At 34.5% G+C, this 16,042-nt stretch overlaps 3 protein-coding genes and 2 long non-coding RNA genes across 8 annotated transcripts; 4 read left to right on the top strand and 1 right to left on the bottom strand.

The window, feature by feature from the left end:
- The first annotated feature begins 13 nt into the window (after positions 1–13).
- On the top strand, positions 14–4,031 carry LOC127101377 (zinc finger BED domain-containing protein RICESLEEPER 1-like). Of its 2 annotated transcripts, XM_051038767.1 has the most exons (4): positions 14–148; positions 1,144–3,724; positions 3,811–3,903; positions 3,979–4,031. In XM_051038767.1, exons 2-3 carry the CDS (start codon positions 2,746–2,748, stop codon positions 3,894–3,896), a joined length of 1,065 nt encoding a protein of 354 aa, XP_050894724.1. In that variant the 5' UTR covers positions 14–148; positions 1,144–2,745; the 3' UTR covers positions 3,897–3,903; positions 3,979–4,031. The 2 variants fall into 2 exon arrangements, with proteins under 2 accessions (XP_050894724.1, XP_050894723.1); XM_051038766.1 differs by lacking the exon at positions 14–148 and having other exon boundaries at positions 210–3,724.
- Positions 1,727–2,746, top strand: LOC127103461 (zinc finger BED domain-containing protein RICESLEEPER 2). The gene has a single exon (XM_051040717.1). The coding sequence runs from the start codon at positions 1,727–1,729 to the stop codon at positions 2,744–2,746; it is 1,020 nt and encodes a 339-aa protein (XP_050896674.1).
- A 111-nt stretch (positions 4,032–4,142) lies between the features above and the next one.
- LOC127101378 (calcium-dependent protein kinase 2) lies at positions 4,143–6,346 on the top strand. Its single transcript, XM_051038768.1, has 4 exons — positions 4,143–4,346; positions 5,040–5,198; positions 5,740–5,907; positions 6,009–6,346. The coding sequence occupies exons 1-4, from the start codon at positions 4,335–4,337 to the stop codon at positions 6,138–6,140; spliced, it is 471 nt and encodes a 156-aa protein (XP_050894725.1). The 5' UTR covers positions 4,143–4,334; the 3' UTR covers positions 6,141–6,346.
- A 1,317-nt stretch (positions 6,347–7,663) lies between these two features.
- LOC127101380 (uncharacterized) lies at positions 7,664–8,606 on the bottom strand. Its single transcript, XR_007794629.1, has 2 exons — positions 8,204–8,606; positions 7,664–8,101 (listed from the first exon to the last, which is right to left on the bottom strand). It is a non-coding gene; the product is annotated as an uncharacterized LOC127101380 (long non-coding RNA).
- On the top strand, positions 8,077–9,873 carry LOC127101379 (uncharacterized). Of its 3 annotated transcripts, none has more exons than XR_007794628.1 (4): positions 8,077–8,258; positions 8,535–8,680; positions 9,098–9,212; positions 9,384–9,873. It is a non-coding gene; the product is annotated as an uncharacterized LOC127101379 (long non-coding RNA). The 3 variants fall into 3 exon arrangements; XR_007794627.1 differs by having other exon boundaries at positions 9,570–9,873; XR_007794626.1 differs by having other exon boundaries at positions 9,098–9,873.
- The last annotated feature ends 6,169 nt before the right edge of the window (positions 9,874–16,042 follow it).

Consider the following 16,042-nt stretch of genomic DNA (forward strand, 5'->3'; position numbering starts at 1 on the left):
TGTTGTTTCGATGAATCTGTTTGTTCTCTCTAACTCTCTAACTTAAAAACTTGATTTGTGCATAATATTTGATTACTTTGGGTTGATCTTTGGAAACTGGAATGTGACTTTTGCTACCCCTGCATGAACCGTGATTTTTGGAACTTAGGTAAAGACACAACTTATGATTTTGCTCTGTTTTCACTCTGTTCCTTCATCTCTTTCCCGCAACATAAGCTACTATACATTATGCTTTGTTAGTTGTTTGAAATATTGAGTTTTATGTCGGTTTCTTTTTTGGTTTATGTTAGAAATATTGAGTTTTATGTCACTTTTTTTTCCTGCTATGTTATCTGATATTGAGTTGAAAATAGATGAATTAAATTAAGAATTTTTCACTTTATTATAACTATATAATAATTTTGATTTAATTGAATAATTAAATTTACCTGCTTGTTTAGGCACAGAACTCCAGCATCCATGGCCATATTTTGTTATATGCCTTAGTAATTTTTCATCTTCTTCTGGTGACCATAGTCCCTTCCTAAGCTTCTGCTTGTAGCAGCAAGAGTGTCTTCCCATTTGTGAGTTTTCAAGTTTGTTTAATGAAGCAATGATTTAGTGATAGAGAGAATTGAAGGAAGGAAAATGAAGTGGCAACTAAGAAAATGAGTTGAGTTAATATAGGAGAGTGAGTGAGAAAGAAAGAGAGACAAGTCATAGTCAATAAGGTTCTTCCAATTTTCTTTATTCTTTATTTTTTTATTTAATATTTTACATATAAATAACACTGATATTTATGAAAAAATATGTATTTATTATGTTAATTTCAGACATTTATATTGATATTTATAATTACGTTTAATTTATTTATTTATTTAAAATTATTACTGATATTGTCTGCTGGTGAAGTTTTTTTTTTAATTTTAAGTGTGCCGGTTTTCATAGTATATGATATAGTATATATGTGAGCTTAAGGTTGATCTAAGTGATAGAGATTGGGCAATGTGAAATAGGATTTGATATTGTATAAAGTGTTTGAGTTGAAAAGAAGAGGGAAGGTGAGAAAATGGATTTCATAATGATGTTATAAATTTTACATTAATACATTGATGGCAACAATATGTATTACCTAATGATGTTATTGATATTTGATTTGGATAGATGGATCAACGTCAAAGTAGCACGGAAAGAGTCTTAGAGCAAGAGCAATGCAATTGTAAGTGTATTTGACTTCGTGTATTTTACTGTTCTGTTATGTATTGTTATTTACTATTCTGTTATATATTGGTATGGCATTAGGAGATTTGCATAGATTTGCTATTTACTGTTCTGTTATGTCACTGTTCTGTTATGCGTTTTTATATTGTTAAGTCACTGTTTTGTAAATTAATTATTTATCAAAAAAAATGTGGATTCATGTGGATACTGTTCTGTTATGTATACTGCTATGTATACTGTTCTTTTATGCATAACTACTATTTACTGCTATGTATAACTGCTATGCATAACTGCTATTTACTGTTATGCATAACTGCTATGTATACTGCTATTGCTATAACATTGCTATAACTGCTATTTGCCAGCACTGTGCTATCACTGCTATTTGCCAGCACTTCTATTGTTGTCTCTGTTTTATGAATTGGAACCGTTATTTGTTGATTGGTAGTTCTTGATTGGCTCCTTCGTTATTTCAGTGACTGGTGAGCCTAATCAAAATCTACCAATTAATGAAGTAGGTTCAGCTATGCAACCTATAAAGAAGAGGAAATCTAGTGCAAGTGGTTCTAGGCAAACATCTGCTTGCTGGGAACATTTTATTAGATTACCCGATGACCTAGTTGATGCACCCACTGCAGCCTGCAAACACTGCCATAAAAAATACTTGTGTGACCCTAGGACTCACGACACCACTAATTTGAACCACCATATTTTAAAATGTTCTAAGAATCCTCTTGTCGTGTCAACTGACTCCACACAAACTATTCTAACATACCCAAGTGTAGATGGTAAACTGGTTCAAGTTAGCTCTAGATTTGACAAGAAAGCTTGTAGAAGTGCTTTGTCAGTTTTTGTAGTTCTAGATGAGCAGCCATTTAGTGCAGTAGAGGGTGAAGGGTTTAAATTTTATTCCAAAGTAATGCAACCCCAATTTACCATCCCATCTAGGCGTACGGTAGCTAGGGACTGTTTTCAGCTATACTTGGATGAAAAGCAAAAGTTAAAGGCCTTTTTTAAGTCTGATTGCAATAGGGTAGCACTTACTACTGATTGCTGGACTTCTATACAAAATCTTAACTACTTGACCCTTACGGCACACTTTGTGGATAACGAATGGAAGTATCAAAAAAGAATTATAAGCTTTACCGTAATTCCAAACCACAAAGGTGAAACTGTAGGTAGGAAGATTGAAGAAGTGTTAAGGGATTGGGGAATTAGGAATGTGTCAACCATAACTATTGATAATGCCACTTCAAATGATGTTGATGTGACATATCTAAAGAGAAAAATAGCAAATATGAATGGGTTAATGGGGGATGGAGAGTGTTTTCATATGAGGTGTTCAGCTCACATTTTGAACTTGGTGATAAATGAGGGTTTGAAAGATAAACATTTATCTGTAACTAGTGTTAGAGATGCTGTTAGATTTGTTAAGTCCTCACCTCATAGGGCAGCCAAGTTTAAAGAATGCATTGAATTTGCTGGAATAACTTGCAAAAAATTAGTATTCTTGATGTTTCAACTCGTTGGAACGCGACATATTTAATGTTAGAGGCTGCGGAGAAGTTTCAACTCGCTTTTGAAAAGCTTGAGGATGAAGAGTCGAGCTATAGGGAGTTCTTTGGAAAAGGTAATCCCCCTAGTAATGATGATTGGGACATTGCTAGGGCTTTTAGCGCTTTCCTAAAGTTATTCTATGAAGCAACTAAGACTTTTTCCACCTCTCAAAATGTGAGTTTGCATACTTGTTTTCACCAAGTGTCTGCCATTTATTGTGAGTTAAAGCAAGCCAGTTTGAACTTAAATGATTTTTTTGCAAGTGTGGGTGGAGATATGATGGAAAAATATAATAGATATTGGGGAAGTCCTGATAAGATGAACAAGATGATATATTTTGGTATTATTCTTGATCCAAGATACAAGTTGAGTTACATTGAGTGGGCGTTTAAGGACATGTATGGAGTTGGATCAAAGTTTGGTAGTGACTTGGTAAAATCTATAAAAGAGAATTTACAAAAGTTGTATGATTGGTATAAGCAAGCTTATGACCAAGAGCATAATTCCATACAGCCTCTTGGTAGTGGTGGAAATAATGTCTCCAATGATGAAACAAATGCATTTGTTTCCCGTTTATCACTTATGGCTAGAGCCGATGCTTTTGAGCAACATTTAGAGGAGCAAGACTCGATTGATCAACAAAATGAGCTTGAGGTGTATAATTCTAGTAAGTGTGTCAAAAGGGATCCTAACTTTGACATTCTTGTGTGGTGGAAACGTAATTCAATCGAATATCATATTTTATCTACAATGGCTAAAGATATTTTAGCCACACCAGTGTCTACTGTTGCTTCTGAAAGTGCTTTTAGCACAGGAGGGAGAGTCATAGAAACCTATAGGAGTTCTCTAACTGCTGAAATGGCCGAGGCTTTAATTTGCACCCAGAATTGGTTAAGGCCTTCTTTTACCTATTTCAAAGATATGAATCTCATGGAAGATTTTGAGCTTTCAGAAGATATTGTAACAGGTGAATTTATTACTGAATTTCTAATAAATATGATGTAATGTTGTATAATTATGCCTTATTAAAAATTATTTATTTAATTATTTTAGAGTTTCAACAAATGTCTTTAGCAGCAAAAGGAGTATCAGGTGTCTCATCATCACAGTCTCAGCCACAACCTTCGGGTTGTGCTTGAAATGGATGTATGTATATCATTATTTATTTATTACTTTATTATTATTTTTGTTAACTAATGTTTATGTTGTCCAATTTTCCAGGTCAACTATGTTTTTTGATTTTTTGGAGTCATGCATGATTTTTTGTTGATGGTGATTCTCCACCTGTTTTACTTCAAATTGAAATATTTCATTTGTTGATATTTGTTTATTAATTAAGGCCTTCTTTTAACTAATGTTTATGTTGTCCAATTTTTCAGGTCAACTATGATTTTTGATTTTTTGGAGTCATGCATGACCTATATATATATATATATATGAGTTTTTGGCCAGTAAGTACCATTGATCTAACTTACTGAAGTGATGAAACGGTTTATTATATCAAAGAGTTTGGTTCTCTCTCTTTTGCCAATGGATTTCCATCTGTCAGTAATACAGTCCTATGTGCTAAAGCTTCAATGCTATTACAAGTAAGCTTGGTTTTCAAATTTCACAGAATTTTCATTAAATTAGTGAAAAAAATATCAGACAAAAAGTTGTGTTTTATTGCGATATCAGACAAAAAAGTATCAGAATGTTCTGTTATGTATTGTTATTTACTGTTCTGTTATATATTGCTATGGCATTAGGAGATTTGCATAGATTTGCTATTTACTGTTCTGTTATGTCACTTGTTCTGTTATGCGTTTTTATATTGTTAAGTCACTGTTTTGTAAATTAATTATTTATCAAAAAAATATGGATTCATGTGGATACTGTTCTGTTATGTATATTGCTATGTATACTGTTCTTTTATGCATAACTGCTATTTACTGCTATGTATAACTGCTATGCATAACTGCTATTTACTGCTATTTACTGTTACGCATAACTGCTATGTATACTGCTATAACTGCTAGAAAGTAAGCTTGGTTTTCAAAAAATTAGTGAAAAAAGTATCAGACAAAAAATTGTATTTTATTGCGATATGATTTTAGACAGATAAATCTCAAACTCCTATTATATTGTAAGCATATATTTCAGTATCCACTGCATATTCTTGATTTTGGCATGATTTGTTAAGGGACATATAAGAACTCCTTTGGTCATTGATTGATATTCTAATATGCAGTTCCTGAACATGCCTTGGTTAATACTGATTTGCATTTCTTTTATGTGCTCAGGCTCAGGCTCGTCTGACCGAGGCAGCTGCAGATGTTGTGAAACAGTTGCTGCCTGCTTATGCGAATAATGATCTGTCAAGTGTTTGTACATGGGCTGATCGCGTCAAGTTTGCTCTTCGTTGGACGTCTGCTTTTCATTTCAAGAAACTTGCATTGAAGGTATGACATTGAACTTAATTCAGAAGCAACTATGTTTAGAGTCTTTTTTTTTTGTTCTTAATGCTGTTGAAGGGTGCTTAATTCTCTTTTGGTTGCTGCACATTTGTTTACTCATTCTGGAATATGTCGTAGAAATAATATTATGGAATTGCTTTTGTTTGTTCTGTCATATCTATGAGCCTCTTTTGCTTTCACTCAAGTTGTATCTCACTAGATGGGTTGAGTTACATAGATCTAATGCCACTATTAGGCTGTATAAAAACCAATAAATTCATGTGTTGGTTTCTCGTATAGTTTTCTTTGGTATAAACATGCACTAAAGATTAACACATTGAGACCAGTCTATTGTGTTGGCATAAAAAAACTGGCATATTGAACGTAAACTTTACGGATACTGCTGTCATTCTGGAATCTTAGATGATTACAACATGTTTTGTTTTTCATCATGTGCATGAGTACTCTGAACATTCTATGAGTTACATGTTCTGGCTTATCTTTTTGGGGTATTTCTCCATTACCAATTTAGTGGAAATTTCTCTAGGTTATGGCTGAAAATCTATCAGAAGAAGAGATTAAAGGTCTCAAGGTAATGTTTGCAAACATGGACACTGATGGTAGTGGCACCATCACCTATGAAGAATTGAAGACAGGTTTGGCTCGAATTGGATCAAGACTGTCCGAGACTGAAATAAAGCAACTTATGGAAGCTGTAAGTCGTTACAAATCCGTTACAAAAGCATAACTAGTTGAACGCATGACTATTATCTTAAACTCAACAAGAATTGTCTTTTCGTGTATAATGTTTCTCAGGCCGATGTTGATGGAAATGGGTCGATTGACTATCTTGAATTCATATCGCCCACAATGCATATGCACAGACTTGAACGGGATGAGCATCTTTACAAGGCATTTCAGTATTTTGATAAGGACAATAGCGGGTGAGTATTGCAAGATAGATGGTATATTATTACCAATATTTTGAAAAAATCTAATCATTTTTGTTTGAACATCTAAATCACGAATTTTTTTCTTTAAAATGACACATCTTTTTTATATTTTCACTGTTATATCACTGCCATTATTGTAGTTGAGTTCTTCAATGAATGTTGGTGACAAACTTTCTATGAGAATTTTGTTTTTATGTTGTTTCTAATTTCACAAACAAGCATATTACTAGAGAAGAATTAGAGACTGCCATGACAAAGCATGGAATAGCTGATGAAGCAACAATAAAGGATATAATTTCTGAGGTGGATACAGATAATGTAAGTTAGTCCTAATTTAATCAGGGTAGCTCTGTTGCAGACTTAATAATGTATGAGGATGTGCAAACTTAATAATGTATTTTGTTCATGTGTTAAATTTGAGCTTTGATTTGTAAGTCATGCCCATGATCTGATGCACTAGCTGTGAGTCACACTTCTGCATAAAACTAGATTTATTAGATTTTCTGACTGTCATGAAACAATGTCTTGCAGATGATTACTTTCTATCATGTTTGCCTATCATCAGTTTGCGATTAGCTCAAGGAGGAGTTCGATTGGCGGCAACCCTCAATCGTATTTTTCAGTGATGCAATGCAACAACATTTTCTATTGTAATCTTTTGAATGCATGGTTTTATAGCTTAATAGAACTGGAAGTTTGACGACACTTTGATGGGCTTTATGTAGTTGGTTTGTGTGTTTTGCAACATCACTTTGTTTGCTATTATGCTTGAAGTTAAAGCTTGTCCTCTGCAGTCTGCATACATAAGTTTGTTTTTAACCCGAATAAACCGCTAAAACAAACCCGCAATCCGCACAAACCGAACCCATCCAAACCGTGTTGATATTGGGCGGAAATGGGCCTTCATATTTGAACCGTGGGTTGGACTGGGTGAGGGTTTTGGGCCCGAAACCGCCCGGCCCGGCCTGTTGTCCAGCCCTAATGAAACTCATGACCTAGTGGGAAGGACTGAATGCCTCTTCCATTGAGTCATGGATGATTAATGGAACATTTAATAGACCCATTTATATAAAAGGCAAAGGAAAAAAATGGAAAAAGAAAAGAAAATATGCACTAAACCAAAAAATGTTGTATACAGATCCCAAACCCATGATCGGTAGGAAGCAAGCTAGCTCCTTAACCACTCAGCCATGAGTGATTAGTTGTCAAACTAATGCAATCAATGTTAGAGCATCTCCAACCGTGAACCCATTTTTGGGTTCTTTGTGGGACCTATTAAGCCACGTCAGCTTGAAGCAATCCAACTACTTTTTCACTCCAATGGTGCAACTCTCAAGAACTCAGATTGGATCTCACAACTTTATTTTATATATTAATATTTTATTCATATTAAATTTTATATTAATTAAAATAATAATCTCACAACTTTAATTTTAGTATTTATATTAATTAAATTTTATATTAATTAAAACTCATTCAAGGAACCGTTGCTTCACATTACACTGTTCTCCACGTATATGTTTGAAACTAGAAAAAGTGAAAAGATGGGTGTCATGCTGGCAAACCCATTGAAGGAACCACCACTGGAGGTGGTCTTATACATGAAGTAAAAAATGTAATGCCTGACTAGTCAAACCAACTCACACTCATCAACTAATATAAAGCAAGAAAGTCAGAAACCAAACACTTGTCACAATTGTTAATTTAAATTTAAATTGGAAAAGAGTGATTAAAACGCTGCAATCTGAAGAACATCGTGTTGTTCGTCATCTTTCTCATTCCAATAGAAAAACTAAAAAAGCATCTCTAAGCTTCATAATACAAGCAAGTAGTCATTGTGCTCAGCTCTGATCATGGACGCTAGAAGTAAGCTCGGAACTTAACAATTTTATGATAGCGTAGAGAAATCGGGCTTCAAAGTGAAGAACCCTAAAACTTCAAGTCCAAATGTAACGGCTATGGTGGATGGAAAAAGAAATTAAACATGGGGGAAATATTCATTAGGTCTAGGCGCACAAAGTGGTATGAAGTTTTACTCAAAATAGAAACTCACAGTACCTGTACGGAAGCAAGCTCAAAGGTGTGAAAATGGTGGATTTGCAAGCTCAAACAAGTAAGTGAGTCCTTCTCTTTCAAATTCTACCAACTTCAGAGTATATGGGGTAGTGATTCTGGATGGGAAAAGTGGTTGGAAGTAGTGTGTATTGATGAATTCGATAGCCCTGTTTTAGTGAGGTTGAGGTGTAAATTTGGCATCTTGGCTTTTCAAGCTTGGTTTTGGAGAGAGTTGTGAGGTTGTTATATAGGCTGAGTGAGGAGAGTTGATACGTGTCAATTTGAATCCAAATTCGTGTGAAAAATGAATGTGTTGTGATTGTTTTTTTTGTAGAAATTTGTGAGTTGGCAAAGTGATGCTGCAATGGTCTTTTTGCAGTGCAAATCCTTTAGTTTTGTGGGAAGGTAGGAAAATATGGTGTATTGGTTGGGGCCCACTGACTCAAGATAACTTGGTGGATAAAACACTACATTTGCAAGGTAATTCCACTACACTCTGTACCAAATTCATGTGGTCCCTTTTTCGCCTTGCCTTTACTGCACTTTGGTCCATTTAAACTTCCCTCTGGCAATTAAAATCTGGATGGATTAATATGTCAAACCATAACCAAAATTTACACACATTATGGTGTTGAGAAATGATGACTTTGATAATGATTTGGACAATGACCTGATATGATTTTGGCAATGCTTTTGATATGGTTTTGTTACATGGTTATGTATGACAATTTGACATGATTTTGGCAATGCTTTTGATATGGTTTTGTTGCATGGTTCTGTATGGCAGTTGCTACTGTATTAGACTGGAGTGCATATCTTGCTTGGCTTGTTTGAGATATGTGTCTGCATATATTGGTGTAGCTTATCATGTTGATCAGGTACATGTTGTGGCTACAGGTGCATTGCAGGTGGGCATTCTGTAGATTGGTTTAGGGACATTGTTCTGCATGTTGATGCTTGCTGCAAGGCTTGATTGTAGACTGGTTTAGGGACACTCATGGTGTAGCAAATGGTATGCTGCTTGGTCTTTGCTCATGCCTTTTTGTGTGCTGCAGAATTGGTAAAGTCCTGCATAATTGTGTTGCATTTGTGAAGCTATGCAGGATTTCAAGGCATGTTCTTGTGAGTTGTAATCCACATGATGGTTTGCTTCATGGCCTGAGTTTCTAATGCATTATTGCAGGTTGCATTAGGCATGAACTTGTTTTGCTTTGATGGCTTGCAATGCCTATGGTTGGACCATGCTATAATGGCTCTTTACACAAGTTTGATGCATTACTTTTGCATGACATAATTAACATATGAATGATGTTTAATGTCTTGTTTGAATGCGTGATATGTTGTAATGTCTTTGGTTGGTCTTTTGTAGGTTACGCACACATGGAATGGATTGGCACAATGACTTGCAAAGATATTCAACTATCTTGCGCATGAAGTAACATTGGCATATGACACTAACCGAGGATCAAGAGTGAAATAGGGATTAAGGTTTTGGGATGGAAAATGGGTGAGTTGACTACGGTCAAAATGTCAACTTTTTTTTGTAAATTTTGTATTTTTTTTGGAACATCTTATGATTTATAATGAAAATTGGTGCTTTTTGTAGTAAGACAAAGATATCTTTTTGTATCTTAGAACCTTCATGCATTCATGTAATGAGATACTTTATGATATGAGCTATTCAGATGTCATGTAAATGGATGATTATGATTGAATGGATGTGAGAAAATTAATGAAGTAGTTGGAATATGAATGAGTATGTGGAAATTCTCAAATATGAATGAATGGAAAATGAATATGAGTGATGACCAAATAAATTGTATGTTATGTAAGGTTTTATGCTTGACATAGAAATTCATTAAAATGTGAATGAGAACTAAGAATATAATAATGGAATATGAATGACCACATAAGTGAATACCTTGAACAAGGGATGAATGATGTCTTATGAGGGGGATAAAAACATGGATTGAATTTAGACTAAGGAAAACACAAAAATGCAAGTCATGGGGTTCCACTTGATTCTACCATTTGAAATGGGATTCAAAATTTTGCTTGACTATGAAGATTTAACACCTAAGACCAAAAGAAAAGGCAGAACCCAAAATTCATGGAATAGCAAGTGATAGAATGTCTAGACAAATAATGTAGGTGAATAGCCTCATGACCAGATGAAATGGTCATGAGAACCAATGCAAATGAATGATTGACTGGGAAAAGTTTCAGGACCAAAATCAGGGTATGACACCGCCGACGACGGCGATGCATGCGTAGGGGAGGTAACGTGCAGTTGGTTTCTTGAAGCCCCGTGAGCTTCGTGTCGGGTGAGGTGATTTAAAGGCGTTTTCGGCGAGACTCTGGTGGTTCCGACGAGTGAGAGGTGTGGCAGTTTCCGGCGAGTTAGCAGCTGCAATAGATTTCATTTTCCTCTTTCTTATTCTATTTCCTTGTTTTCAATTCCATTTGTTGTTGTTATGATGTCACAAATTATTGTTGATGTTGTTTATAGTTTTGTTATGTTGTGTTGGAAAAGTGAGTAAGGTTGTTGTGACAGAGGGAGTGTAATGAAGTTTTGGAAAGGATTAGTTGTGAATGGTGAGGTTTGGGAGTTAAGTGTTTGAAATGTATGTTTTTAGTTGTCATACCCTAACTTTTGTCCCTAATATCCCATATATCATTTGCATCCTTGCATACAAACAAGGTCACATCTTGATCTTATCCCTCTCATCTTTGGGTTTTGCTCTTTGCAGGAATCACCAAGCAACTTTTTGCTGGTTTTTTAGCTGTGATTATATGTTCATTGTTCATCTAACCATTAATCAAAATAGCAAAAATATTTCTTGTTTTCTTTAAGTTTATTGTGCAATGTAGGGTCTCCCATCAAGAACATCAAGCATGTTTCCTCAAATAGGGTTTATTTGATTCCTCGAGTCAAAGTACGATCAACCATTGGTTCTCAAGGGGATTATATCTCAAAGCATGATCTTTAAGGTTCTCAAGCATCTTTCAATCTCATTTTGATCAAGAGTACCTCAAAGCTTTGTCGCTTATTCCTCAAGAAAAGCCAAAGATTCATGTGTGTATTCCCATGCATTCTTCAATAAGTTACCTTAAACTTTGAGCAATTAAATCCAGAGACATTCAAGGATACCTTATTTTGAGTTCATATGATCATCCATGTACCTTGAAATGCAAGAAAAACCCAAGTGCGCAAGTTTGTTCCAAGGGGTTTGGCCAAAAAGTCAATATTTGAAGTCAAAGTTCAAAGAATCACAACTCCTTCAATTTTCAACATTTTTGAATGATTCTTTTTGCATATGACCCTTATCAATATACTCTATAGCTTCTCTTTACATGACAAGAGCCAATTATGCTTGGAGGATTATCAAAGGTTTGGAGACATTATAGGTCATTTGTGGACTTAGTGAAATTTGACCTATTTTCAAGTGATTTTTTCTCAACTTTCAAGATTCATAACTTCTTCAATTTTCAATATTTGAGGATGACTCTTTTTGCACAATATAATTTGTGATACTTTCTACAAGATTACTTCAAGGATAAAAGTCAAATTATGTTTGGAAGACCATGGAATTCATTGAGACATTACATGTCATTTTCAGGCATTTGGGACTTAGAATTTTCTAAGTTACATGACCAGTCTTTCGTGCCAACTTTGTGCTTAAGCATCCAAATGCAACCTGTATTGGCATATTGTGGTCTTTGATATGATGTCAACCAATTGCGAGAAGAATGAGATAAAGAAAGCCTCACGAGCAAGATGACCCCGTTGAGTTGAACATGGTGACTTAGGACTGAAGAAATCACCATGGTCAAAATTTTGAACTTCACTAATCTCAACTCCAAGCCAAATTACCACATGTTTTGGACCTAAACATGTTTAACCAAGTCTCCAGAAGTTAATTGGCTCTTAAAATGCATGGTTTGACTGAGTTTTAATGGATTGCAAGTCACAATTTCCACACATTTTGGTCAAATTTATTTTGCACGAATTAAGCTTGATTCCACGCGTATTTGGATCCTAATTCATTGCCTATAAATAGAGGAAGTTACTACATTCATTTCCAAGCTTTTGAGAACCAAGAAACCCCTGCTTCACTTTGAAATTTTCCAGAAAAATTTAACTATCATGTTTTGACTTTCAGCTTGTTTCAATCTAATTTCTTGATTCCATTAGCACCTTCGGCATTCTCTGAAACTTTTGCAACAATTCCCAAGCTCTAAGACCTTCTGAAGTGACCAAACTAGATCAAGCTTCATCAACTTCTGATCACCATTTGGATAAAGTAGTTATGAGCATCATTTGAACTCAAACAAGTTACCACAATGAAGTCATTCACTCTCTGATGTTTTCCTCTAACTTATCTGATGTTGATTGATCATGTTCATCATTTAATTTCATTTTTCGTGGCTTGCTTACTTCTGAAACTTCTATGAAATTATCTATGCTCAGTTTAGATAAATGAATTTGGAGCATGAGGTTGAATTTGTGATGAGGAGGCGATCACATTGGTGGTGGTCTCATGTTTTGAATTTACCAAATGATGAAACTCCGGTGAGGGGCCATCAGAGAAGATGACCGAAGTCTCCCAGGTCATCAGAGTTTGGCTGGATACGTTGGACATTTGAAAAAATTTGATTGGTCCAATTTGAATTAGATCATGTGTTTCGTTTTTGCTAATTTTCATCATGCGCCCCAACCTGAGGATTATTGGATCTCCCACATCAATTAATGAGGCCAGATCCAACGCTCAGTATTTTTTATGATTTTTATTTCTTTTTTCTATTTAAATTGCATTTTCTTTTAAAATTCATAGAAAATTCATTTTACACCCAAAAAATCCAAAAATAATTTCTAAAATTTTATTTTATTTTTCTTCATCTGATTCTCATATTTTTCATATTTTATTTCATTGATTTTCTAGTTTTCATGGATCTTCTCTTTTCTCCTTTGGTTTAATTGGTTTAAAAATACTTTTATTCATTTTTAAATTCAGGAAAGTTTATTTTATGTCTCTTATTTTATTTCTAACATTCCATAATTTTCTTGGTCATTTATTTGGTGTTTTGAAGGTTTTATGGATTTTTTTTCTTTTTTTTCCCTTTTAAAATTCATTTTAAAAATGTTTTTGATGCATTTTATTTTAAATTTTTGCATTTTATATTTGTTTGACCTTTGTGGATTTCTGTTGGTCTTTGATCATGGTTGTTTTGATCATAGGTCCGATCAAACTCAATGGATCTTAGGTGTTGATGGGGTGAAAACCCTAATCCACCAAAATGGGTGATTGAATTTGATGATGACTTGATAAATCCTTTGATCCAATTTAGGTTTGTTTCTCTTGTCCTCTTCTTCTTCATCTCTTTCTTTTCCTTTTGATCAATTGGATAACTTATGCCCATATTGTTCATGATGTGTGGGTTGTTGCTTGATGATCTTTCGTTATTTCAAATCTACCTCCTAATTGATCATGGATCATTTAAGGTACTTTGGAGTGAATCATAAGTTTGTCATAGGTATCATGAAGTATGAATTGAAGTAATGGACCATCCTTTTCGCCTTTGTGCTTGATCCATCCTTTTTTTTGTGGCATAGCTTTAGGAGAATGATTTACATATCATTTCTCTAGCATGTATTAACACAAATATTATTATTGACCGACCTCAGATAGTTGTGACTTCTACATAAGTCCAATTACGATTGCTTAAGTTAGTGCTAAATTTGTCCCAAAAGTAAGTCATTTTCATAAGTGAGATTGTAAGTCTCATATTCCTCATGGTATTGTGTGAAAAATATTATTTCCTTTTCACCTAAGAGTGCTAGTGGCATACTTGTTGATTTTGTCCAAGTTTGAGCCCTTCTCATAGGTGAGGTAAAGGTCCATATTTTCATACTTATGGGTGAATAATTGAGTGTTCTCCAAAAAATGACCAAATCATCTTCCATTTTTTATTACTAACACAACTTACTAACATATTATTGTATTAACTTTATTTTAATGCCATTTATCTCGTGTTCTTTATTTCTTTTGCAATTTACTTTATGCTTTTATTTTAGCATCTCATAGCATATTGTTTATGATTATCCTATTTGTTCTTTGTCTATTCGGAATCCTTTTTCTTTAAAAGACATTAATAAAGGACAAAACCTCTAAAAATATTGGTCCTCTTGATTCATGGACTTGAGGTTACTATCCTTGGTATTGTTATGGAGTTATGGACTTAAATTAGGATCTTGACCCTTGCTTTGGGAGATTGTGATTTGAGACCCTGGGATTCATCTGATACCTTGGACTTTGGGTTCCTTTTGAATACTTGGCTTGGTCACTCTGGTTTAATTTAATACATTAATTATTCTTGCTTGACTTATGTCATAAAACTTGTTATCTATTGGTTAGATCTTTCCTCCCTAGCTTTTTCTTTATATTTTAGGATAGTCTCTTCTTCCCCCTTCTTCAATTTTTAAAATCTTCTCCCCTTTTCAACCTTCTTGTTTTCAAACTTGAACCATTTTCTCAATAAACATTGACTTATGTTAAGTCATATTCAAAAAAAATTCTTAATAAATGCTAATACAGTCTAAGCATATTCAAAACCAATTTCAAAAGACTTACAAAATGCATAACTCATTCAAATCATTATGTGCCCTTTGTGCCCTTTTTTTCTTTTAAAACTTTTTTTCAAAGTTTAGACATGAGCCATTTCCATAGTTGAGATATAATTCTCCTATCTCCATATTATTGATGATAATTATTTTCCACCTCAGGGAGTTAATAACATATTTGTTGATCTTTATCCAAGTTAAAACCTTTCTCTATGGTGATGCAAAGTTTTCATACTTGTGGGCGACTAGTTGAGTATTCTCCTTAAAATGACAAAATGTCTTCTCATTAAAAGTGAATCAAAATAAACATATTTGTTACTTTTACCACGAACTACGAGGTTTTGATCCTTCATTGCACTTTGTTGGTACGTAGGCATGAGACTAAAAAAGTCTTGGCAAACAAAAATCCTAAAAAAACATTTATCTTCTCATCTCCCCAATCATTTGCAAACAACGTCATTTTAAAGTCAAAATGTATAAATTTTCAAAGAGGTTCCTATAGAGTATTATAGATGTTTGGGGTGTTAATACCTTCCTTTTACATAATTAACCCCCATACCCTTATCTCTTTTTATTAGTTTTGTTTTAAAACTTATTTGGGTTTTATTCGTACTTTTTCCCTTTCCTTTGGAAATAATAAAAGCGCGGTGGCGAGTCTTGCTTTGCGAGTTAAATTAATCAATAGCTTAATCTCAAAAAATTTACCGCTACATAAAAGTGGCGACTCTTTTGGGGAGTAGTCCTCATTGGGTTTAACCTATCTTTGTTTATCTGTATATATTATAATTGTTGTTGTTTGTTATTATTTGTTTTGTATGGTGCTTGGTGATCTTTGTGTGGTGAGATAAGTCCTATACCCGGACTCGAGTGCTCTTATGATAAAAGGGTGGTATAGTCTTGTTTGTCTTACATAGATTTAATCCTTAATAAGTTGACTTGAGATCCCCCACTCCAACCTCCACCCTGCTGGGGAATAGCACTGCTGTCTTACAATAGGCCACCCTCACTAGGGATAACCTCCTCTGCACCCGACCCGCTCAGGGACTTCGTTGGGTAGAAACCACCACCGCACTTTGCTTTTAGGACAACAGTCTCTGACTTACTCAGGAATTAGAGCTTGCCATGCTAGGGGAAACAACTGCTGTCGCACCGCGAAAATACGACCGAAGCGAAGCGCAATCGCACGCTCGCAATGATGGACAAACAGAGTCGCCACCGAA

Source organism: Lathyrus oleraceus, chromosome 7 (genome assembly GCF_024323335.1).
Source record: "Lathyrus oleraceus cultivar Zhongwan6 chromosome 7, CAAS_Psat_ZW6_1.0, whole genome shotgun sequence".
NCBI lineage: Eukaryota > Viridiplantae > Streptophyta > Magnoliopsida > Fabales > Fabaceae > Lathyrus > Lathyrus oleraceus.